At 45.2% G+C, this 25,007-nt stretch overlaps 1 protein-coding gene and 1 long non-coding RNA gene across 3 annotated transcripts; both read left to right on the plus strand.

Annotated features, from left to right (window-relative positions):
- The first annotated feature begins 3,696 nt into the window (after window positions 1-3,696).
- On the plus strand, window positions 3,697-7,234 carry LOC309374967. Its single transcript, XR_014170773.1, has 3 exons — window positions 3,697-3,764; window positions 3,881-3,982; window positions 7,171-7,234. It is a non-coding gene; the product is annotated as an uncharacterized lncRNA (long non-coding RNA).
- A 3,824-nt stretch (window positions 7,235-11,058) lies between these two features.
- LOC309376589 (sulfotransferase 2B1-like) lies at window positions 11,059-24,026 on the plus strand. Of its 2 annotated transcripts, none has more exons than XM_081923037.1 (6): window positions 11,059-11,262; window positions 16,804-17,012; window positions 18,515-18,644; window positions 21,231-21,325; window positions 22,710-22,890; window positions 23,252-24,026. In XM_081923037.1, the coding sequence occupies exons 1-6, from the start codon at window positions 11,124-11,126 to the stop codon at window positions 23,356-23,358; spliced, it is 861 nt and encodes a 286-aa protein (XP_081779163.1). In that variant the 5' UTR covers window positions 11,059-11,123; the 3' UTR covers window positions 23,359-24,026. The 2 variants fall into 2 exon arrangements, with proteins under 2 accessions (XP_081779163.1, XP_081779164.1); XM_081923038.1 differs by having other exon boundaries at window positions 18,518-18,644.
- The last annotated feature ends 981 nt before the right edge of the window (window positions 24,027-25,007 follow it).

The raw sequence follows: 25,007 nt of genomic DNA on the forward strand, positions 1-25,007 counted from the left end.
GTGGGTAGAAAACAGATTAGCCTCCCTCCCTTACAAAAACCCCTAGCATATGGTGGTGCAGGGTGGAAGGAAGCCTCACTTTCTACAGGATGCTTGGAAATACTTTTTTGTCAGCTAGAGTTTTCTTTCTTCTCTTTCTTCTACTCCTTCCTCCTCCTTTCTTTTTTCAAGCCCTCCCTCCCTCTTTTTCCTCTTCTGTTTCTTCTATTCCCTTCTATTCTTCTTTTCCCTTTTTTGTCTTTCTTTTCTCTTTCCTCCCTTTGCTTTCTTTCTCTTTTCCTATCCCCCTTTCTCTCCCCCTATCCTCTTCTTCTTTGCTTCTTTCCTCACTAGTAAAAATGCACCCTTAATTTACTTCGAGTGGACTATCACCTATCACCTGAACTCAGTGGGACTCCCTTCAGACAAAGCAGGTATAAGATGTGGCTGCTCTTGCGCAGTGTTGCTGAGTGTGACCCAAGATGGAAGCAACGTGTGCCTTGCTCTGGCTGACAGCAGTGGTGGCTGCCGTAGCCAATGAAGGTTGGGTGGGCAGCATGGAGGCTCAGAGGACGCTGTGGCTGGTGCTGTGGCTGGCCCAGTGGCTGAGTGTAGGCCTCACAGCTCCTCTCACACCCAGCCTAGCCCTGCATCCTGGAAACAGCTTCAGTGAGGGCTCATACGTGTGGACTTTATAATGCAGGCATAATGCCCAAGTTGTGGTTGATTGGGATACAGGGGTTATTCCAATTGTTGCCCTGAATTTTGAAGGTTTATTGTGCTCTATAGCTAGGAATGGGACAAAGTCATGCTGTTTTTTTGGTGGAATGAGACATGAAAGGGCTGCCTGCTTTTATGATTCGCCCCAGGCAGCAAAACATCTTGGGCTGGTCCTGTGTACATCCATAAATCACACCTTCTTGGAGCTAAACATTTTTGAGTGCAATGGCATTTAGGTGTTTCAGGGTAAAATTGCCTTTATGCCTCAGAAATGATACAGTAAGTCCTTGGCTTACTACTACTACTACTACTACTACTACTAATAATAATAATAATTCCACCCTTTCTCCCAAAGGAGCCCAGGGCAGCAAACACTCACTTTAAAAAATAAAATAAAATGCTACCACAGGCTCCTTTGGGAGGAAGGGCAGGATATAAATGTAATTAATAAGAAATAGTAATGTTTAAAAGCATCCTGCAAACAGTTAAAGCATTCCAAAACAATTACAATGAAAGCATCTCAAAACAGTACAGTTGGAAACATTGTGAAAACATTGTTAAAAACATTATTTCATCCAGCGAGCTCAGGGTTACCAGGAACAGTATCCTTCAGTCACCAAATGCCTGGGAAAAGGTTTTCAAATTCCTCCGAAAGTTAATAATTACAAAGATGGGTGCAACTTACCAGGCAGCGGCTGCCTGAGACATTTCGGAGCCTGAAACAAAACGTCCCACTGCCACTGCTAGGTGGGGGCATGAGGCTCTGCAAGAGCTTCCCCTCAGGGAAAAGCCCTTGCAAAGACTTGCCACTGGGCAAACTCTGCAGAGTCTCCCCCCACCCCGGCAGTGAGGCTTTGCAATGGCTTTTCCTTAAGGAGCACAGCAATGGGCGTACGCAGGGCGGGGAGAGTTCAGCAAGGGCTTCTCCTTACCTTGTCAAATCTCCCTGCCTGCTTGGCAGCAAAGCTGGTGATACGGAGGGGGGGGGCATGTCTTCTTCACCTTCTTCTTCGCTACAATATATCAATTTATTTCCAATTGTCAATGTCAAAAGGGACTAAAATCTATAAAATTCATAGAAAATCAACGTGCCAATTTGCTCAATTTCTCTAGGACTCCATCACCCCTCCCCTGTCCTCCATAATCCCTCAAGCAAGGTGTCAAGACCCTAATCCTGTCAAATCACTCTGCCAAGCCTTTCCTCCAGGAAATGCCAGTACATGGACCATTGTCTTCTCATCAGGATGTGCTTATCTGCGCATATCTCCAGCTCTGCATATTCTCCCCTCCCTCCTCCATATGTTAATCCTGTGTAACCCAACCTCTCTTTAATGTATTCATGATGTAACTGGGATGTATTTTGCACTGTATTCTGGGACATGGAGGGAAGTTTCAAAAGTTTATGTCACCCCTTTCTCGCTGTTCAATCTCGCCTTGAACCTGTTGCGCAATAAGCTTGGATCTTCTGCTGCTTGCTCCTGTCTCCGGCTGAGCTCATTTTCCTCCGCAGGGACCCGCGGACTTAGTCCGACGAGCTGGGTGGCAGAGCAGCCTTGCACCCAGATTTTTACCGTAACACTGGGCAGTGGAACGCCTCCCCTCAGAGCTTTGTTGTGGTCCCTCTCTTCCCCTCGTGGCAGGGGAGACTACAGTAGTGTCAAAGCTGGGCAGTGGAACACTGTGCTGCTCTGCCATTACCGCCGCCACCACCTCCCTGACCTGAATTGCTTCTGCGGCAGAGGTAATGGCACCACCTCTTTTGCTTCTGCTGCCTGAGGCAGCTGCTCCACTCTGCCTTATGGGTGGGCAGGCTCTGTCAACAGGGAAGGCATTACAAACAGGGAACTGCCACTGAAAAGCTCATCATGGCGGCACCACCAACAAGGCCTCACCTGCTGATTGTTGGATCCGAGATGGTTGATATTGGAGCAAGCACTCTTTGAGGTACTTGGGTACCTGGCCATTAAATGTTATTGTCAGGGAACTGCCATCGGAGAGTCAGGTGGTGGAAGGGGTCAAGGAGGCTAGGAGACCTTCGGATGCTGAGGAAGGAACCAGTAGGGGGAGAGGGAGAGTTCCTGCAGAAACTCAATCGGAGGAATGGCTCCAAGATGTTTCCAGTGAGAACAGCGGGGAGGGCTCAGGACCTCCGCTGGGGACGCCTACTCCGCGCAGGAAACTGTCACGCAGAGAATCCAGAAGGAGAGTTTCCGTCAAAGAACTCTTATGTTGGCGTAAATTCCGGAAGCGCCCACTGACGGATTCTGCCAGCGATTGAGGCAGCCATGCACCCATGGCTCCGCGGACGGGGAAAGTTTAGGAACTGATGGTAAAGCTTGGAGGGCTTAAACGCTTACGCACGAGCAGCCCCCTTTTCCCATTACAGTTATATATGCCAGTACTACAGTGGTACCTCAGGTTACATACGCTTCAGGTTACAGACTTCCCTAACCCACAATTAGTGCTTCAGGTTAAGAACTTTGCTTCAGGATGAGAACAGAAATCGTACAACGGCGGTGCAGCAGCAGCAGGTGGCCCCATTAGCTAAAGTGGTGCTTCAGGTTAAGAACAGTTTCAGGTTAAGAACGGACCTCCAGAATGAATTAAGTTCTTAACCCGAGGTACCACTGTATATGCTAGTACTATATGCTTGCATTGGGCTCGGTAGATTGCTGGCAACCCTTGCAGTGCTTTCAGGACCAACGACACATAGTCTCATATGGTAGCGCTGCTTACTCACCTGGCAGCCACATTCTGCCATAGCTTCAGGCTCTGGACTGTTTTCAAGGACAACCCCACGTACAGCTCATTACAGTAGTCTAGGTGGGGGGCCACTAGGGCATGGGCAACTGAGCTTAATATCCTGATCCAGGAACAGTTGTAGCTGGTGAACCAGCCTAAGCTAGACATAAGCAGAGAAGACACTTCAGTGACAAGCTGAAATCCAGGAGTCCTCCCAGGCTACAAACCTGTTCTCCCCCCCCCCTTTTTTTGGTCAGATACCATTATTACATTTTAACAATTCAATGGACAAAGGAATGCTTCAGATTAATAATGACAGGAAAGTTGTGTCAGCACAAACATGAAAGCACAAAAAGGAACAAAGACTTTGACTTCATGACCAGGAACCAGGCGTTTTATATTACATATTCACAGTTTCAAATTCCCCCTGAACAGAGAGGAATGAGGATGCGGTGGAGTGAGAGATTTGTTGACGTAACTAGTAAAGGGGAACGCAATCATGTCAGAGCTGTTTGACAGCTCCTTTTACCACCCTATGATGGTAAGTAAGGTTGCTCAGAGAGAGCGAGGTGGTCCCATACTGAAGTCCACCACCACCACCCCTCTGTAGAAGGTCCTTGGGAGGTTTTCCAGTGAGCAGCTATCTCTAGATGTGTCTTCAAGGAGAGGAAGTCTTTGTGATGCAGGAAAGGGTTGTCTTCACTTTCAGAGGCTAGCAATGCCACTGCAGGTCAAAGAGGCTGGGTTTTTTGGGTGGTTATGTCAGAGGCCAAGGTGAACACCCAGGAAAACATCCTCACCATCATCATTTATTTGTATGCTGTCTTTCCATAGTAACCTAGGCTCAAGGCAGCTAACAACATGAAAAATAAAATGCATAATTGAATGAAAATATAACAAAAATTAGACAATAAGTTAATGAGAGCATCTCATTAAGAAATATTTGGTAAAGTTAAACAAACCCCTTATAATTCAACAGGCTATATAACAACAAATATAGCAACAAAACACAAAAACATAAACAGCAAAACAGCAAAAATAATGTGCTAACAAAATTAAATCCTCACCCCACACTAAGCACCAGCCCACTCTGAATTAAGCCTGTGAATTAAAGCACATTCCAACCACATGTAGAAAAGGGTGCCATGACTTCTGCACACCCTCCAACTGTGGGGAAGCCGTGCTTAGCATATTTGAAAGTAGAACCAGAGCCCAGTGCCAGGACAGGAGCACCTTTAAGGATGCTTCCTGAATTCTAATAGCAAAGACTGTTTTCAATGGAGGATGAGAACAGATCTTTTTCCATAGCTCATAATCAAATCCAGTGTTTAAGTCCCCCACCCCTGCCAGTTTCAGACTACTTCTGTCCCCCATCCTGTAACCAGTGGCAAATAAGAGAAGCCACACCTTTCAAGGAAGGAATAGATTGATTGCAAAAATGTTTGTTCGATGTCAAAGACTGCATACCAGTTTTTGTCTTATTATGTCTGTCAATTTGGTTAAAAGGTGAAGGGGAAAAAGAATGGGAGTGCCTAAATGAATACCTCAAAAGTCAAGGTTCGAGGACAGAAATCTGGCTGAGTCTGGAATAACCTTGTGAAGTGAAAGGATAAGAAAGAGGGATTTATATCTAGATGTTAGGATAGAGATGATAAGGAAAATAGGAATACAGGAAGACACAATGAGAGATAAAGGAGGTGCTGTGGGATAGGTGGAAGTCAATGTCTTCTTGTTGTTGTTGTTTTAGTGTTTATAGTCTTAATTTGTAAGATATGGATTTGTGGTTTTTGTTTTTTTAGTTGTTGTTGCTTTCTTTAGTTTTTGAATGTTACTTTTTGTGTGTTGTATATTGTTATTTTTCGTGTTGTTGTTGTTGTGTGGAAAATACTAATAAAATTCATTATTATTTTTATTTTTAAAAAAGACTGCGTACCAAATCACCTCTGCATGCAACCTGGGCAGCCATTGCTTTTATTTACGCAACTTGAAACCGATTCACCTTTAAACCTTACAATATAGTTTAGAACAAGTGATTTTGAAAGCCTCTATAAAAAAAGTTCCAAAGTCAGAGTGACCCCTCCCCTAGTCCTCCCATCCTGGATCTTCTTCTCTTTATCAGGATGACAAAACTCTTTATGATCCAGGAATGGAGCAAAGAGGAAATGTTCCTTCCTGATGGCCATTTTTTTCCAAATTTGTAAGGATTCATGCACAGGAGGGAGTTAGAAATCTTGTGAATCATTGTCTATGAGGGATTTAGAAATGGCAGGAATTTAATTGTGGGGATAGGAGGGAGTGTTTCAAGCTGAACCCAAGAAAGGCACATGGAATCCTTAATAAAAGGTACTAATCACTTCAGCTGAAAAGCAATACCTTAGATTGGGAGAAATTTTGGTAGAACTGACATCTTCACAGCCATGATGCAGCACAGCATTGCTCTAAGGAGCTCCTTTTGCTATAAAGCTGGCCATGGTTTTGCCTTTGAAGTTAACCTGCGCAGTTGGGCAGACACTTCCCCCCAAATGATGGAACCCTCTATAACCCATAGCAAAATCTGAATGAGTGGAAATTCATTAAATCTCTGAGGTGGGAAGCTTTAAAGTCTATGAACCTGCTGCTTCAGAGGAAGGGCTGCCCCTCCCAGATCACACACCCAATTCTCAGACCTGGGAACCACCCACCCATGACACTTTTTCTTAACATGACTCAGTGTCAGTTTATTGGCCTTCATCCAGTCCATCACTACTTCCAGGCACCTGTGCAGCACCTTCACCGCCTCTCCTGATTGTGACAGAGTGGGGAGAGCAAGGAAGCGCTTGTGTGTCATCAGCATACAGAAGACACTGTACTCCAAATCGCTGGATGACAGCTCCCAAGGGTAATCCTCCCACCTCCTTGCTGTCACTCCAGAAGAACACAATGGCCAACTGTGTCAAAAGCCTCTAAGAGGTCAAGGAGAACCAACAGGGTCACAGTCTCCCAGTTTCTCTCCTGATAAAGGGTGACTAAGGCTGTTTAAGTGCCCAAACAGGGCCTGAAACCAGACTGGAATGGATCCAGATACCAGTAATCTGTTTTTTCCAGGTATACCTGCAGCTGCCAGGCCAGCACCCCCTTGATCATGTTGCCCAGGGGAGGAAATATTAGAGAGTGGATGGTCATTTTTTGAAAACTCTGGATTCAGGAAGGAGATCTTCATAATGAGGCATTGGCCCATCCAGTCAGTCCCTTCAGCTATAATGAGCAGGGATCAAGAGACGGTGGATTCAGCCTCATCGCTGCATGCTGTCTAAATCCTCAGTCTGTAAAAAAAGAAACCAATTCCACGAGCTATAATTCAGTGGTGCTCCAGGGGCCTCCAACAAGCCCAAACCAATTGTGGCATCGAAAACAGTATTAATGTCACACATATTACCTCAGGCTTTCCTGTTTGCTTGCAGCGGGAGTCTTATTATTCAGCATATTTTCTCCCCCCCAAAATAAGATAAAAGGTTTTATTCTTTTGTTTTCTTTATGGCTGCAAACATACAATTTTAATCACACACCTAAACAAAGTAGAGGGTTGCTGTTGTGTTTTTGGGCTGTTTTTGCTTTAAAATATTATCAGTGAAATATGCTGGAAGAAGAACAAAGGAAGGGACAGTTCAATTACACTAAAATATTAAAATGTAAATATTCACATTTTATTTTATTTATTATTGCATTTATATTTCAGCTTTCCTCCAACAGCTCAAGACAGTGGGGTATATTGTTATCCCCCTCCACTCTTTATCCCCAAAACAACCCTGTGAGGTAAGTTAGGCTCAGAGACACTGGCCTAAAATGCCATAAAATAAAATCTTGTTTCCCATGACCTAGTTAAGAAATGGGAGACCTGTGGTCCTCAAGACATTGCTAGGCTCCTGTTCCCACCATCTCTGGTCACTGGCTATGCTGCCTAATGCTGATGGGAACTGGAGTCCAACAGAGAATCTGGAGGGCCACAGGTTCTTCATCCCAGTCTTGGTCCAACATTCTGACGAGATAAAACGAACATGAGATAAAACTACTTCTACAACCATCTAAAAACAATTATAATACAGCCACAGACTGGGAAAGAACTCTGCTCAAAAGTCTTGCTGAAAAAGGAAGATCTTCTGCGAGAGTCGAAAAGGCAACAGACAATGGCCAGTCAAATATTTAATGGGAGGCAGCAGTGGGCCTACATTTTGGGGACCTTGAAGCTGGAACTGTTATGGGGGCTCCTTTGCAACCAGGAACAAAGTCTGTGTAACTACTGTTAGCCTCTTCAACTGAGTTGTTTACAACAACCTTTATAACATCTGGGCTACTGCCTCTCAAACTTTGGGATTGTTGAAAGATATATAACAAAAATTAATAAATTTGAGCCATGTGACTCAAATTGGGTTTACTAAATTCCTTTTTTTAAAGCAATGTGGACTTAGGTAGTTTCTGAGGCTCCTCTGGGGTTAGGGGCCCTGAAGATTAAGTTTCATTACTTCCATAGTAAGTAAAAGGAAAGGAAAGGGCCCCTGGACAGTTAAATCCAGTCAAAGGGGACTATGGGGTATGGCACTCATCTCGGTAAACAGAAACACTGTTTACCTTCCTGCCACAGTGGTACCTATTTATCTACTCACACTTTCAAACTGCTAGGTTGGCAGAAGCTGGGACCGAGCAATGGGAGCTCACCACCGGAGCGTGGATTCGAACCGCTGAGCTTCTGATCGGCAGGCCCAGGAGGCTCAGTGGTTTAGAACTCAGCGCCACCCGCTCCTTTCCATAGTATAGATCTGCCTTGATGGGAGGAAGTTCTGAAACCCACCTTCAAGATAAGGTGGGAACTGCTGTCAAACCATGCTTATCATACCTATCTCATTAATTTGGTGCAGACAGATGCCATGGTCCATGGTATCAAAAGCTGCTGAGAGATTGAGGAAGAACTCTCCCTGTCTTTCTTCCAATACTGTAAAGGGAGAAGGTGATTCAGAGTCATAGTCAGGCCTGAACCCAGACTGATTCTGGGTGAGATTGTGTGAAGCTAGTAATATGACAAGTTGACTATTTCCCCCCATTCTCATAGCATCACTATATCAGTGAAAAAGGCAGGAAGCAACAGAAAGGCCACTTCATGCCTTTAAATTATGATGTGGCTTTTTCTGGTAGATTGTGGGCATAATTAACAGAATTGCCTCCACCTCCACTTCCGCTTCTCTGACCTGCATTTCTACAACCACAAGCCTTAAATTTGTGCACACTTTGCAAACTGTTCCTTTTGAAAATGGAGTTCACGACTCTCTTGTGGTCTTCAATTTCACATTGAGGGGAAACAGACCAGGGGTGTGTGGGTGTGCATAGGTGAAGTGCTACGTGCAGCAGTTTTGCTTGTTTGCTTTTAAATGTATAATATACTTTTGGCCCTTACTTGAACTTGGACTTTTTACAAGCTCCCCCCCCCCAAGGAATTTGATATATAGCAGTCAATCATGCAAACTCTGAGGTACAGCATATAATGCAAATTATGTGTTTGTGTGCATGCTTGCACAACACTTGGCAGTTAACTACCCAATCCAACAATGTCAATTTCATGGAAATAGATCAAGGCACCGGGACTGAAAGTTGCTCATTGGGGCAAGATGGTCTGAGCCTATTACACAGATCCTGTCCTGACTGCACTGGCTGCCAATTAGCTTCTGGGTCCAATTCCAAGTGCTGGTTTGGACCTATAAAGCCTTAAACGGACCACTCTACCTCAAGGACTGCCTCTCCCCATAAGAACCAACCCAGATTCTGCATTTATCATCTGAGGCCTTTCTTCATGTGCCCCGTCCATGAGAGGTCCGGAGGGTGGCAACTCAAGAAAGGGCCTTTTCTGCAGTGGCTCCCCATTTGTGGAATGCTCTCCCCAGAGAGGTTCGCCTGGCATCTTCATTATACATCTTTAAGTGTCAGGAAAAAACTTTCCTCTTCAACCAGGCCTTTGGCTGGTTATGTCCTTTGTTTGTGGAAATGGGGTTATTGGTTTTCTTTGTTTTTGCTTTTATTATGTGCTATGTTGCTTTGTTCTGCATTTTTACGATGTGAACTGCCTAAGGATCTTCAGATGAAGGGCTGTATACAAATTTTAATAACGAAATAAATAAAATAAAAATATAAAGGAATCAAGCAAACAAATACACACGCTTCGTTTCAGAAGGGACACACATGGAAACACAGAATGCGAGTCATCTAGCTCAGATCTGTCAACATAGGCGGCTGGCAGTTCTGCAGGGCTTCAGGCAAGGGGTCTTATGACACCCTACCTGGATATACCAGGAAGGAAAAGTGGACTTTCTGGATGCAAGGCAGGTGTCCTCTCTAGCACTCAGCTACGCCTTTCCTCAAGAAACATAGGGAGGTCAGTCTTCCTATACTGAGTCAGAGCATTGGTCCATCTGTATGCCAAGCAATGCTTTACCATGGAGGTGCAGCCCTTTCCAAAAGGGCAATCATCGCCTTTCCTGCTGGGTTGTTGTTGTTGTGGTCCTGCTTTTGTTACTCTATGGTGCAAGAGTGCTCCTCCAGATGTCAAGGATGCTAAACGCTGGGGAAGCATTACGGTACAACTAAGAAAGCAGAATGACGTATTGACTGCAACTCCTATCAAATGTAACTGATCTGTAGAAAAGACTTTACAACCTGAAAAAGACAATGCACATACTTTTTGTAAATCTTTAATAAAAATTAGGTTTTGTTTTTTTAAAAAAAGAGTGGCGTATTGATCTTCAACTCTACATCCATCATAATGCACCACTGTTGAATCGACGACATGTTTCAGGAATATAGCTGCAAAAACCCACCTGTTTGGAGGGGACTGTGGTCTAACCATTGAGTAAGCTTTGCACAAGTAAATCACAATGAACCCTGAACAAAAATGTTATTTGGAGGTACCCATTAAATATCTTCTTCTGTTTCATCCAAAGGAAGCAAAACTCTCCCAGGACTTCTGATCGCTGGGAGAGGTATAGAGAGCTTTACAGGATGCGCCAGCAAAGGCTGGATAACCATATGCCAGGGGTAGCAATTGAACTGGATTTCCCGCACTGATGGGTTTGGACCAGGTGACCTTTGAGGGCCTTTCCGGTTCTGTGATTTCTGTGATGCAAAATTATTGCATTATTTGCAGGCATCATGTCGCCCCATGAGCTTCGCTGTACCAAAGAGCGGGTTGAGCACATTGTAAAATTAATTTGCAGAGAGAGGCACACGCAGACATGAAAGACGCAATCAGCCCCCCCCCCCGCCCTCTAGTTTCTGCGCTTATTTCAGAGGCACCCAGCTGCCTAAGCAACAAAAGAGTCTTGCTGCTGCTTTAAAGTCTAGCAGATTTATTGCCATCATCCTCTCTCTCATGAAACAGACCACAGCAAGGCTTGCAAGCTGTTTAGCTGCACAATTACATTCACAACGAATGTCATTCACACACACACACAAAATAGCACGCTGGCTTTTTTGGGGGTAACTTAAGTTAAGAGAGTAAAGAGTGTACCAGTCACAAAATGCGAGTCTTAAACAGAAGCAGCCTCTCTGAAGCCCTCGCTCCTCCCCCCACCCCGGAGTCTGGGGCGGGGAGGAAGAAGGGAGCTCTCCTTTCCCCGCCTGCTGCTGCTTTTCTCCCCACACACTGCTGCAACCCAGCAAATATGTACAGGCTGGATGTAACGGAGACCTTTGCCGGCCTCAGCCTGCCTGGCCATCTCCACACCCAGGCGTCCCTGAACTTTGCCAGCACTTTCCAGTTCTGCAGCTCTGATGTCCTCCTGGTTACCTACCCCAAATCAGGTAAGGGCTGTGTGAGGCAGGGCAGTGGAGGGAAAAGCCCCTCAGAGGCTCACGGACTTCCTGCCCTCCTTTCTGTCTGCAGCAAAAGCATTGGGCTGAAACAGGAACTTAGGGAGTTGCTTTATTCTGTGTACAAATGGCCAGCTTGAAACATAGCTAGGTCACCCTTCTTCTTCCTTTTTATTTTAATTACCATATTTACTCAAATCTAATGCTCACCTTTATTACGCTGCAAAAATCGAGGGGTGTATTAGATTCGATGGCGCATTAGACCTGACTAAATACGGTAGGGTTTATTTAGGGTACGGCGCATCAGAATGCGGTGTTTTGCAAGAAACAACAGGTGCGGGTGGCACTGTGGGTAAAAGCCTCAGCGCCTAGGGCTTGCCGATCGAAAGGTCGGCGGTTCGAATCCCCGCGGCGGGGTGCGCTCCCGTTGTTCGGTCCCAGCGCCTGCCAACCTAGCAGTTCGAAAGCACCCTCGGGTGCAAGTAGATAAATAGGGACCGCTTTCTAGCGGGAAGGTAAATGGCGTTTCCGTGTGCAGCTCTGGCTTGCCAGAGCAGCGATGTCACGCTGGCCATGTGACCCGGAAGTGTCTTCGGACAGCGCTGGCCCCTGGCCTCTTGAGTGAGATGGGCGCACAACCCCAGAGTCTGTCAAGACTGGCCCGTACGGGCAGGGGTACCTTTACCTTTACCTTTAGATATGGGTTGTGGGTAACTGATTGCAGGGTAAATGAGAGTGTGTATACAGCCTTGGTCAGACCACTGGTCTACTGAGCTGATGGGGCCCTCCAGGGTTTCAAGCAGGGGCCTCTCTCCCCCAGGTCTATCTGGAAATGCTCAGAACTGAAGCTAAGACAGGCTGCATGCAAAGCAGATGTTGTACCCCTGAGCCACAAAGATCTCTTAGCTGCATAGGAAGCTGTATTACACTGTCAGAGCGTGGTCTATCTAGTCCAGTGTTGTCTTCTGTGACTGGCAGCGGCCCTTCAGGATTTCAGTGCAGGTTCTGCCCCAGCCCTACCTGGAGATGCTGGGGATTGAATCTGGGCCCTTTTGTTAAAGGACTCCTCTTCCTCTTCCAGAGCTACAATTCCCAGAGTGGTTTAACAACCAATCCCTCTTCAAAGGGAACTCCGGGAATTGTAGTTCTGTGAGGTGAACAATTGGGAGATTGCCTCCTGGCGACTTTTAGCACCCTTAAGAAACTTAATGAAACAGGACTCTTTGGGGGAAGCCATGACTGTTTAAAGTGGCATGATTCTGTTTTAAATGTGTGGGGCAAATGTGTACTTAGTGTACATTTCTCCTAACATATGCATGCAATTTTGCTTTACATGAAGACTTTTGCAAGCAATTCCCCCCTCATAGGCATCTTTCTATATTGTTCTCATTAGTATATGGAGTTTTAGGCACACTTTCACTTATGTACACAGTTTTGTGTTATTATTTATTGTACTCTTACCAAGTAACTCAAAGCAATCCACATTAAAACCAATTAAAAACAACAATAAAAACCTAAAAACACAACAATTCAAATAAAAGACTAAAAACACAAACAAAAAGGCAGGACTACAAGCCCTACCCCACGAAAAGAGGCCATGGTATCCTTCAAATCAGAGGGCAAAAATCCAGGGGAGAAAATAAAAGTCTTTGTCCAGTGCCTAAAACAGTATGAAGATGGCATCAGGTGTACCTTTCTGGGGAGAGCATTCCACAAACAAGGGGCCTCCACTGAAAAGGCTGGTTTGTGTGTTGTCACCCTCCAAGCCTTCTGTGATGGGGGCACACAAAGAAGGGCCTCAGATAACGATCGCAGGGTCCAGGTAAGTTCTTGTGGGGAGAGGAGGTTATTGTGGACATGAGCCACATAAGGCTCAGCATTTTGAACTGTACACTTTATTTGCTTAGAAAACTGCACTGCAAAATTGAGAAAAGGACAGATTTCAAAAGATACCTCTGTTTCATTTGCATGCTGTTTGAGATGTGCAGATTAGAAAAGTTTGTGGTAAAATGAAAACCAAACCAAATGTCTCACCCATCCTTAGATAGTGTGATAACTTTTTAAACAACCAGAAGCCTTCCTGTTAGGTATTTTAGGTCAAGATCTGCCAAAAGAGAAAAGGGCATTATTTATGTATGCTACTACAGCGGCAAGAATTTTGATAGCACAAAACTGGAAGACTGGAGAAATTCCAACAAAGGAACAATGGTAAGAGAAATTGATGAATTATGTGGAACTGGCAAAACTGATGGATAGACTACGAGAAAAGGACAACAGTAACTTTGAAAAAGAGTGGGAACCTTTTATAACATATTTGCAGAAACAAAGAAAAAACATTGACTTGATGACAGGATTTAAATAAACACACACATCTTTATTGATAGAGAACATTTAAAATAATGAAGAAATGATACAGTGGATTGTAAGAAACAGCAGTTTGCAATAAGGGGGTAACAAACCAGAAATGGAAGCTGAGGGAAGCCTGGGAGGGAAGGGGTGAAGATGTGTAATATGTATGTTACTGATATGAGATGTTTGTAATGACAGAAAAGAAAGTGTTTTTTTTCCAAAAAAAGATAGTGTGATAACTTTGAGTGTGGGAGATAGGTGGTGTCTAGTGAAAACCCAGGCAGTGCAAAGAGGAAGTCCATCTCGATTTTAATCATGGACATCACCTGGCACATTGGGTTGCTCCAGGTTCGTAGCAGTGGGGTGGTCCCAGCATCACACTTTGGCCTTCAAAGCTGCATGGAACCAGTGGCCTAACCAGTGGCTCAGTTTTGCAACAGGCTGGTGACTCAATCTGTAGTTCTCTATTACCACCACCAAATTACCACCACCAACACCCTCAACAAACAAACCTGCAGTGAAGGATGTGGTGTCAGAATGTGGCCACACCACTGTATAATTCAGCTTTGCTAAAAGGGTCCAGCAAATTAAACAAATTAATCCTTTTCTGATTGGTGTGGGGAGAAACAGGACATGCTCAGCTCATCTGTTTTTTTCCTTTCTGGGATGCCTCTTCTTTTATCATGGAGTCAAGATTATAGCAGTTTGTAAAGTGGAAGGCCAAGGGGCTCCTTAAGCTAAGAGATCTCCCCCCCCCCTAAATGGCAGACAAGTTAGAGGGGAGAAACTGGAAAGTGCACTGAAAAATGTGTAGTTTAATTGCAGGGGTAGGTGGGTTGCACTTCATATCTAGCTTGAATACCACTAGACAGAGGTGTATGGAGTCTTAGGAGAGGGGTATTACCTGTGGTGGGAGACATGTCATGCTCCTTTTGGGGTAGTTTGTCCACTTTTGATACCCATCCTGCACTCAGCACTGAACTGTGGCTCCTACAAGCTGTCAACATGTGACAGTGGCCACACCCCAGCAACAGCTTTGATGACTGGCTAAACCAGGTGAGGGTAGCCGATGGGTCTCAAACCCTCATTGTTCTAGGGACTTCCCCTGCATGCAAAGACAGGCTCCGGCTGATTGAGTGGACAAGCCCAATAGTGGGTCCAATGGTCAAGAAGGTGGTTTCTGCACGTGCTGTAGAGGGAAGTGAGGGGCAGTTGGAGCTCAGCCTGGAAAGTAGCCCATCTTGGAGAAGGAAAGCATGAGAGATGAGGCAATGTTCTGATGACCAGAGGGTGGTAGTGTTTGCGGATGGAAGTTGAAGGGACTGCATGGAGTTAAGACTGACAGCATCGAAGGCCTTCAGATTCCTAAGCTGTCCCTTTGATCTCTATGCTGACCTACCCTTTGAAGTCAAAGTGAAATGTGTCAAGTTGCATTGTCTTTCACTTCCACCTCCCCTCACACACTTTTCTCTGGACCTTGAGCCAACAGGTCATCTCAGATGTCTCTTCTGAGAACCAAGGGGCAAGTCTGGCTTCTTTGTTTCTCCAACTAATCAATATGCTGTAGAACTCAAGAATATACTTCCCTTAATAAACATAAGCTTTCTTGTTTTATAGTCCCAGTCTGAACACCTTCCATTTGAAGGTGTGTTCCATTTGAAGGTGTGTTCCAAAACAAGGATTCCTTTCACTAAACTTCTGGTATTGCAGCAAACTCCGTTGGCAGACACAAAATTTGGTTATGATATCTGAAGGAGTATCCAAATGCGTGGCGAATGGACTGATGAACTATATGAAACTACAGAAATGAATTTAACAAATAGCAAAATAAAATAAATTCTTTACCCTCTCCATATCTGTGTTGAGCCTCAACAATCTCTGCTGGACTGGTACCACTGATGAGAAGCTGAAGCAGAACCACATCTGGTAATAATGACAATGGGGCCACTGACTCACTGAGAGACAAGTGGGGAGCAGTCGGCCCAAGAGTTTTCCAATATCTGGATTAGAGACTCAAGGGAGCCTTTCATTTGTGCCAATGGGAGTTTCCAGTGAAATGCAATAGCAGCTTTAGAAGTTCTTATTTTTGTTGTGGACCTTGGCAGAGAGAGAAAGAGAGAGATTAGCTGTATAAACACCATACCTCTAAAGCATATTCCCACACTGCCCAAAAAATCCTTGTAACTATAAGGGTGCTGGTAAATTGTAGTTCCATGAGGAATAGACTACAGTTCCCAGAATTCGTTCGTGTTTGTGTGTTTTAAATGTTTGGCATGTATGGAGAGAGAGAGAGAGAATGTGTTCAACTCTCCTCCCCTCCTTCCAAAATGTCTGCCAACGAGTTTCCATACCAGAAACGACTGTAGACATATAACAATTTATTCATAATTGTTGGATTTTCTACAGCAAGGGAACATCTGGATTAAATGTATAAAAAGTAAGGGTTGGCATTTTGATGATGATGATGACTTGTGAACATTGCCAAAAAAAAAAAAAAAAAACCACACACAAAAACTGAACCAATGCCACAGCAAACTCCCATCTGGACCTGCCCCCAGTCTATAAGAAATGTCTAACTCATGCTTTTATTCTTTGAATGATGTCAAATGAATAAGCTAACACAGGCTGCATGCACACCATACATTTAAAGCACAAGATCTTCCCTCTCAAGAATTCTGGAACTATAATTTACCCCCGCAGAGCTACAATTTTCAGCACCATTAACAAACTACAGGTCCCAGGATCCTTTCGTGGAAGTCATGTGCTTTAAATGTGTGGGGTGTGCACAGTCACAGTTCATCTCATCCATACAATACATTTAAAGCACATTTAAAGGGCATAGCTTCCTCCCAATAATATTGGGAAATGCAGTTTTTAAGGGTGCTGGGAACTGTTATTCTGTGAAGGATGAAACTACACGTCCCAGGATCCTTTGGTGGAACTCATTTGCTTTAAATGTACTTCACATGTATAGTGTGGATGTGACCAAAGGTGGACCAAAGACTGCCTTTTATAGTCTGTAACCTTATTACACCTATATGAAGAAGCCTTCTTCTCTGCAACAGAAACCATTTCAGTCCTTATATTTAACAAGCCTGCCATTAATGAGGTTGTCCCTGGAGGTCATGCAGTGGTTGGAGGTCAGAGGCCTTCCCCTGCTGATGTTCTTGTCCTCCCCTCTAGGCACCACCTGGATGCAGGAGATCCTGACCTTAATCTACAGCAAAGGAGACCCTCAGCCTGCCAAGAACATCCCCAACTGGACCCGGAACCCATGGTTGGAACACACTTACTTCTCAGAGATTCTCCGGGAGACAGAAGGACCTCGCCTCCTCACCACCCATTTGCCCTACCGTGTGTTATCAGCTTCTCTGAGGAAAGCTAAGCCCAAGGTATGTGCAAGGAGATCCCATACATTGCCATATTTCTCATGGCATCAGGACAGGGCTGGCCCTACTGTTAGGTAACTGTCTCAGGTGGCAGATGTCCAGGGGTGGCAGCAGCAGCAGCAGCCTTCATGGCTGTTTCCTCCTGAGCCCCTTGGCCATTTCCTTCTGTTGGAACATAAGCAGCTGCCTTTTTCAAGGCAGACTATTGTTCCTTCTGGCTCAGTGTTGGCGACATCAGGCATGGGGAAGCTCAGGCCTCTCTAACTGGCCCCTGGGTCCCTTCCTGCAGCACACCAGCTCTCCCTAAGCCACACCCCCTCACTGGCCCTGCTGCACACCCTCGTTGGGTGTTTTTGCTCATCAGGAATATATCCTTGAATTCTTGCTTGGCTGGATAGAGAACAGAGAAGGGCGTGTGAATGTGTGTGGAAACTATGCTACTGTTCAAAGGTAAAACTTACACCCCTTTGCTCCACCCACTTTTGCCTCTTGCCACGCCCACCACTGGCATGTGGCCCCCAGAAGTCTCCCCAGAAGGGAATGCGACCCTTGAGCTCAAAAGGGGTTCCCCAGTCATCAACACTTGGACTGCCAGCAGCTCTCCAAGATTTCCCACCAGGCATTTTAACTTAAGGAAACTTATTGGCAACCAGCAGCCCTCTCAAAAAGATAAGAAGAAAGATGGATTTGACTCTGTATGGTCTCGATTCATGTCGTTTACTAACAACAGTACAGTGGGATTCCTTCTGTTTTAGTCACAGCAGCCACTATGAAGAAATTATCTCAACCCTTTAGATTGAAGAATACTCTGTGGATGTGAGATTAATCTGTAATGTAAAACATTTTCCAAGTCTGTTTTGATGCCATGTGGATGACTGCATACAAGACTTAACATGCGAACATGTATTTGTCCTGGAAGACAACACTTAATGTTTTGTATTTTATTTTATTTTTTACAAATTTCATTAAAGTTTGTAAAAGAGAAGGGAATAAGAATATAAGAAGAGCCTTGCCCGCTTGGGTTGCATGTTCACCATATGTTTAAAGGAAACTTCCTCCGAATAGTCCTGGGAGCTGTAGTTTGTTAAGGGTGCTGGGAATTTTAATTCTATGCAGGGTAAGCTACAGTTTTTCCTGGAAATGTGCTTTAAATGTTATGGTTTGTATGCAGCCTTAGATGGCTTTAAAATTTGGAGTTAGACAACTTCAGGGAGGATAAGGCTATCTGTGGTTACTGGTAGTCATGATGGCTCTATGTAGTCTCTAGATTCAGATATTGTATGCCTCTGGGCACCAGTTCCTGGGCAAGAACCACAGCAAAAGGGTCTTGTTTGTGGGCTTCCCAGAAGCACTGAGGTGGCCATTGTGGGGCTGGTTGGTTGCTTCCAGAAGGGCTCTTGTTATGGCAGGGAAGGAAAATGGAGGGATGCTTTTCGTCCTTTCCACCTAGGCTGCGTCTTGTTGACCTACATGGCGTGTGCCCTCTGCCTCTTCATTTGCTCCAGCAGGTGATCCACCTGACCAGAAACCCCAAAGATGTTGCTGTGTCCTTCTATCACTTCTGCAGGATGGCCAAATTCTTCCCTGACCCTGGCACCTTTGATGAGTTCCTCCTCAGCTTCTTGGATGGCACAGGTGTGTGAGTCAGATCGGGCATCTCTGCAGCACATTTGGGCTGCCTGCCTAACAATGCCCTAACTATCATGGCTTCAGTCACACACACACACCCCAGAGCCACCTGGGAATATGTAGTTTTGAGATGGTACAGATACTTCTACCTATTAGAGGAAGAGCCAAAGCCCAGTGGTGAAAGGTCCCGGGTTCAATTCACAACATCTCCAGAAGAGACACATGTCTGAAACCCTGGAGAGTGTAACCCAGGGGTGGGGAACCTTTTTCTGTCTGAGGGGCACATTACCTTTGAGTAACCTTCCAGGGGCCTGAGCACAAGAGCCCTCTCCCTTCCTGTGTGCTTTCCATCAACTGATATTCAGAAGCATCACTGCCTCTGACTGTGGAGAGCCTTATTCTCTATCAATGTGTCCAGTCCTCTTTCAAAGCCATCCACCACTGCCTGCTTTGAGAGCGAGATCCATAGTTTAATGCGCTGCGTGAAGAAGTCCTTTCTTTTATCTGTCCCGAATCTCCAAACATTCAGCTTCATTGGACATCCATGATTTCTAGCATTGAGAGAGAGGGAGGAAAACATTTTCTCTATCCACTTTCTCTGTGCTGTGCATAATTTTATAAACTTCACATCTTGCTCATCGGTTCTCTAAACTAGTTGCTGGGTCATTTCTCTTGGCAGCAACACTGTGCCCAGGGTGTTTCCTAGGGCAGCTGGGTGCGCTGCAAGACACAGAGTGTCATGGAGACCCCAATCACCTTAAGTTGCAGAGGGCCCTATCCACAGTGTACTGGGCCCTGGAAAACCTGTTAGCATCCCATTCCTCAGAGTAAGCAAAAGGCAGAGTTTGTATTTCCCACCTCTGGAATCTGGCCTGATTTTGAAATTGTACCTCTAAATTAGCATATACAGATTTTATGCAAATTTGCACTGTTGGCCTGTGCCCTGGAGTCATTTAAATACCCAGCAGCACTGAGGGCTGGGCCCATAATGATGCTACCTGCAGCAACAGAAATTCAGTTCCCTCCAGTGTCATCATTGCTGCTAAAAAGCCATGAGGAAACTCATAAAAGCTGAGATTTAAGGTCACAATAACATAGTAAAAGAACATATAACTTCTCTCCCTGTGTGCTCTCTGGGATCTTTGCTGCTAGCAATAGTGCCTGTTTGTAAACCTTACATTTGCTCGCATTTCGATTTTACTCTGGGATCTATAGTGCTACCAGTACAATCTTAGTACTACTACAATTTACTGCTTCTATTTGGAATTTCTAGTACCACTAGAAGTGTCATATTATTACTACTATCTGGTATCCCTAGTGCTACCAGAAGTGTCTTTTTCTCTTTGAAATCCAGTTTGTTTGTTTTTTGAAAAATAAATAAATAAATAAAAATAAAACATTTTTCGGCAGCCTGGCCTCCATTTTAAAACAATTTAAAATAGTAATTGAAATTCTTACACAAATATGAAACCATAATAAGAAGCTGTTTGATTTCTGCCCTCTGAGGTTCGTACTGAGATTCCAGGAGGGTCACTCTAAGGGAATGTAGCTTCTTAAATTTCCAGCTGTGTTAGCTTGGATACCTTCCTGAACTTCTGCCCTTTTAATATGAGCTTATGAAACACTTTTCTAGCAAACACCCACAGGACAGCAGAGGTCAGGTTTCCCTTTTGATCCTAGTAAAGTTCACTGCAGTTTGCAGCCTTGGAGCTGTGTGATTTTAGTCATTGCAAAGTGGCAGTTCTGAAAAGCAGAACCCCTAAATAAACCCAGCTTCTTACTTGCTTGAACTGGTAGTTATTGAGACCGCCTTTATTTAATCAGAAATCCAGTTGAGACAGCTTGCTGTGAAAGAGAATGGGAAGGATCCTTGCACCTATGGAACTTCTGCCTGTCATACCACTAATGTTAAAGGCACAGTATCCTTTCTATTCTATTCTATTCTATTCTATTCTATTCTATTCTATTCTATTCTATTCTATTCTATTCAAGTGGCAACTGTGCCAGATCACTGGTTTTGATTCTTCCTATTTTAGATGGGGAGCCTGTTCCCTGCATTACTAGGGGGGATTTGTTGATTCAGAGCGCAACATTGCACACTTTGCTATTTACCTTTGCTTAAATGAGCCAGAGCCACTGGATGGATTAACCACATTCTGAAATCTCAGCAAAGGGCGTGAGGGTGGAATGGACCCTGCCCTCCAGGGAGACCTGTAGACTGGCTGGCTGGCATTATTGCAGGGATGGAAAACATCAGACCCAAAGCCTCTCTGTGTGGCCCTTGGAACTCTCCCCAGTCACACACACCCTGCAACAGTCCCCAAGTGCTTTTGCTGGGCTGGAATGTGTCCTTGAATTCTGATCATACCACTTGCTTTTGTGGATGGAGGTTAGAGTGTTGTGTGTTGAAAGTAGCCTACTCTGTATAAAGGTAACATTTACAGTCATTCCCTCAACCACTTTTGCATCTCGTCCTGCCACTGCTCCCATGTGGCCATCAGAAGGTCACCCCAGACTAAGATTAATGTGATGTTGTAGGCAAAGGCACTGCATTCACCCTCTGACCCATCTCTTCTGTCCTGTCCCACACAGTGCACTATGGCTCCTGGTTTGAACACACCAGAGGCTGGCTCAGCTGCAAGGAGGAGTTGGATGTTTTCTACATCACCTACGAGGAACTGCATCAGGTAAGTTCCCCTAGCCCAGGGGTCAGCAAACTTTTCCAGCAGGGGGCTGGTCCACTGTCCCTCAGACCTTGTTGGGGACCAGACTATATTGGGGGGGGGTGAATGAATTCCTATGCCCGACACATAACCCAGAGATGCATTTTAAATAAAAGCACACATTCTACTCATGTAAAAACACACTGATTCCCGGACCGTCCACGGGCCGGATTTAGAAGGCGATTGGGCCGGATCTGGCCCCCGGGCCTTAGTTTGCCTACCCATGCCCCACATGATATGGGTGGTTAAATTGATGCAGCCTTTGGTTTGGAGAGCAGGTGGGAGGTCTTGCTTTGGGAGGGTGAGTGTGAGCAATTGCCCTGGAGTGACAGGTTCATGCAGGCGGCTCAAGGAACAGGTTGGATGGTGATGCTTGAGGAAGGGCTTCAGATTAGCAGCAGAAACCCTGCTTTGCATGCAGAAGGCTCCAGGTTCACTCCGTGGCATTTCCAGGTGGGACTGGGAAAGGTCCATCTGAAACTCTGCAGAGTCTCTGCTAATGAATGTATAGACAGTATCAGAAAGCTACATTCCCTGTATTGTATTGTTTTGCTATAGCTTAGCAGCAGAGCTCCTGCCTTTCATGCAGAAGGCCCCTGGTTCAATCCCCAGCCTCTCTAGGTAGGGTTGAGAAAGATTCCTTGCCTGAAACCCTTGAGTGCTGTTCCCAGTAAGTGTAGACAATACTGAGCTAGGTGGGCCAATGGTCTAACTAGGTATAAGCTTCCTCTGTTCCTTTTCCAGCTTTAAAAAACCCCCAGCTTTGCAGAGTAGCTGGACATGCTGCAAAGCTCAGTGCCAGCGAGACCCTGGGCACCTACCCATCTTAATTTGCCCAGGGGCAAATGAGTGTCCCAGGCCTGCGCCTTGAGTGTTTTATGTGTCTCTCAACAGCTGGATGTAGCCTGTAAGGTCCAGCTTCTTCCCTCTACTCACTTCTGTGATCCCAGGGTAGGGATAAGAGATAAATTCAATTCAGTTTGCACGTTCTGAAACAATACACAAACTGAAGCAGCAATCTTTTGTAATCTGCACTTCTCTGAATTTTGCAGCGCAGTTCTCAAGACAAGGAAGGTCAACAAAAATGCACCAACCTGAGTAAAGCTTACATTAAAATGATTAAATTACTGAAAATGACATGCATTATAGTAAAAGAAAGCCACTTTGCAAAAATGTTTATATTAGGCAAAATTGCATAGAAACGTGTGTGTATTGGGATTCACAACTAAAATGCCGGTGAATTTTCATTCTTAAAAAATAAATCTCACACTAATGCAGAAATGCACAGAACTGAAGATTGGGAAAAATAAGAAACTGAAATGGATTTCCTTGCCTGCCCTTTCCCCAGGATCTGGAAGGCTCTGTGGAGCGACTGAGTGCCTTTCTTGACTGCCCTTTGCAACCAGGCCAGATGGCTTCCATCCAAAAGCATTGTAGTTTTGCTTCCATGAGAAACAACACCATGGTGAATGGTACACTCGTCCCTCATGAGATCATGGATCCAAGCAAGAGCCAGTTCATGAGGAAAGGTGGGTGGGGAGACAAGGAGGGCTGGGTGAGTGGGAACTTCTGCAGCAAAGCTGCTGCTCCCTGCTGGAGTTCTGTGTTCCTTCCAAACACACCCAGTATTTGTTTGCTGTAGTCTGTGGCAGAGTTTCTCCTGCATGTTCCATCTCAGAAGGCTGCTCTCCAGTAACTCAGACCAGGGCTGCTAGTGTGGCTGCCCCTGTTCTGCAGAACACCATTCCTGTTGAGATAAAACAGGCATTCACTATCTGCATTTCCCACACTCCTCAGTCACTGATTGCTGCCTCTGGCCAGATGTTGCCGGACAAGGTGAGGTCTGCTGTGCTCTGACCCAGCCAGACAATACCTTTATGTTCTTCTTAGGTATTGTTGGAGACTGGAAGAACCACTTTTCCCCACCGCAGATTGAGATGTTCAACAAGAAGTACCAGCAGGAAATGGGAGACTGCTGCCCGTGTTTCATGGATTGATGGCAATATGATCCAGGAGCCAAGGGATTATAGCCATCTGGGGATTCCCACTGTGTTCAAAGAACCAAATCCTACACACCAATGGTGGGTGTATGGGGACCAGCTTGCCAGTAAAGGGCAGCCACTGGACAAAGGCTCTGCAGGGACCTTTCCCATGCCAGATGAAATGTGAACAAGCTCCGAGCCAAGGTCGTCACCCACATAGACAGAAGCTGTCTACCTTCCATAACCTGGTGTCTACCTTCTGTAACCTGGTGCCCTCCAGATGTTTTGGACCAGAACTCCAATCAACATCAGCCAAGTTGACCATTGATGTTGATAAGAGTTGTAGTCTGAAACACCTGGAGGGCCCTCGCCAGCAATGAAGAGCTTTTACCTGATATTCCTGTTACCTGAGGTTCTTTAACCAGAGATGGATGAGATTGAAATGGGGATCTTCTTCAGAGAAGCCACATTCTCTGCCAATGAGCAGGGGGTGGTTGGGAGGGCTCTGTGGGGAGTAAATTACCAGCTTACCACTCTGGCAGGCGTGGGAAACCTGATCCAGGCCCTCCGTATGCTGTTGGACTCCAGTTCCTATCAGTCCCAGCCAGGATGGCCAGTGCTCAGCAGTCTCTTAAGTAGTCAGCTGCCTGTACCCAGGACTCAATAAAATGTTTTATCAGTACCATCTTGTGTGTATCCTAAACATTGCTGGAACTCACAGAAGTAGCAAAGTGTGCTTCATCAGTTTTGTATTACTTATCCCTTGCTTTTAATTTATTTTTACTCCCACACCACAAAGTACATAAAAATACAGTAAAAATAAATAAACTGCTAACAACCTATATATAGAGAGAGAGAGAAACAGCAACAGCACATCTGTTAAACATCCAAACCTAAAAATCCAGAATGGCTGTTGGCTGAGGCTGATGGGAATTGTAGTCCAAAGCTTCTGGAGGGCAGCAGGTTAGGGGAAGGTGGCCATTTTTCTCTCTTTCACACACATGGACCAGACATAGTTCTGTGGTGCTCTGATACCCAAGTGGGGACCCCATGTACACAGGAGTGAGTTACATTCTGACACACTGAATTAACTCCCTGTCATTTTTATAATGGTTTCCCTGTATTGTATTTGCATTTTCTGCCACCACATTTTATAATTTGCCACCCTGGAAATGTTGTTGAGTGAGGGAGAGAAATCCATTAGCAGTTTTTATGAGGCTGTAGAAGACCTCACATGAGCTATAGTGTCAGGAGACTGAGTGAACTCTGTTGCTTAGGGGCCAGGAAGCGAAAGGCTCAGTGGAGTTCTACAGAGTGTTCCAACAGCCACCCCCCACCTACAAATGCAATATCACTCAAAATTGTTCTTGGGCACGATTGTATTCTAAAGGGGAAGAATATAATGGAAAGGAATGAAAAACAGCAGCACAGAGGAGATTGCCCATGGCATTTTCTCAACCTGCTCTGTTGCCTTTCACAGCCCAGTGACATGCTGCCATCCAGAAGTTGAGATTTCCTCCTCCACCCGCATGTCAGGAAAAGCTTCACCATGTCAAATCCTGTACAATAGGCTTCTGTCAATGCAGAGGAACAGGGCCAGAAAATTATGCTGGCAATTCTCCCTCCATCCCCCAAACTACTGGCATGGGGGAGGGGGGAGCAAC

Source organism: Podarcis melisellensis (assembly GCF_964234715.1).
Source record: "Podarcis melisellensis genome assembly, chromosome: 8".
NCBI classification, from domain to species: Eukaryota; Metazoa; Chordata; class Lepidosauria; order Squamata; family Lacertidae; genus Podarcis; species Podarcis melisellensis.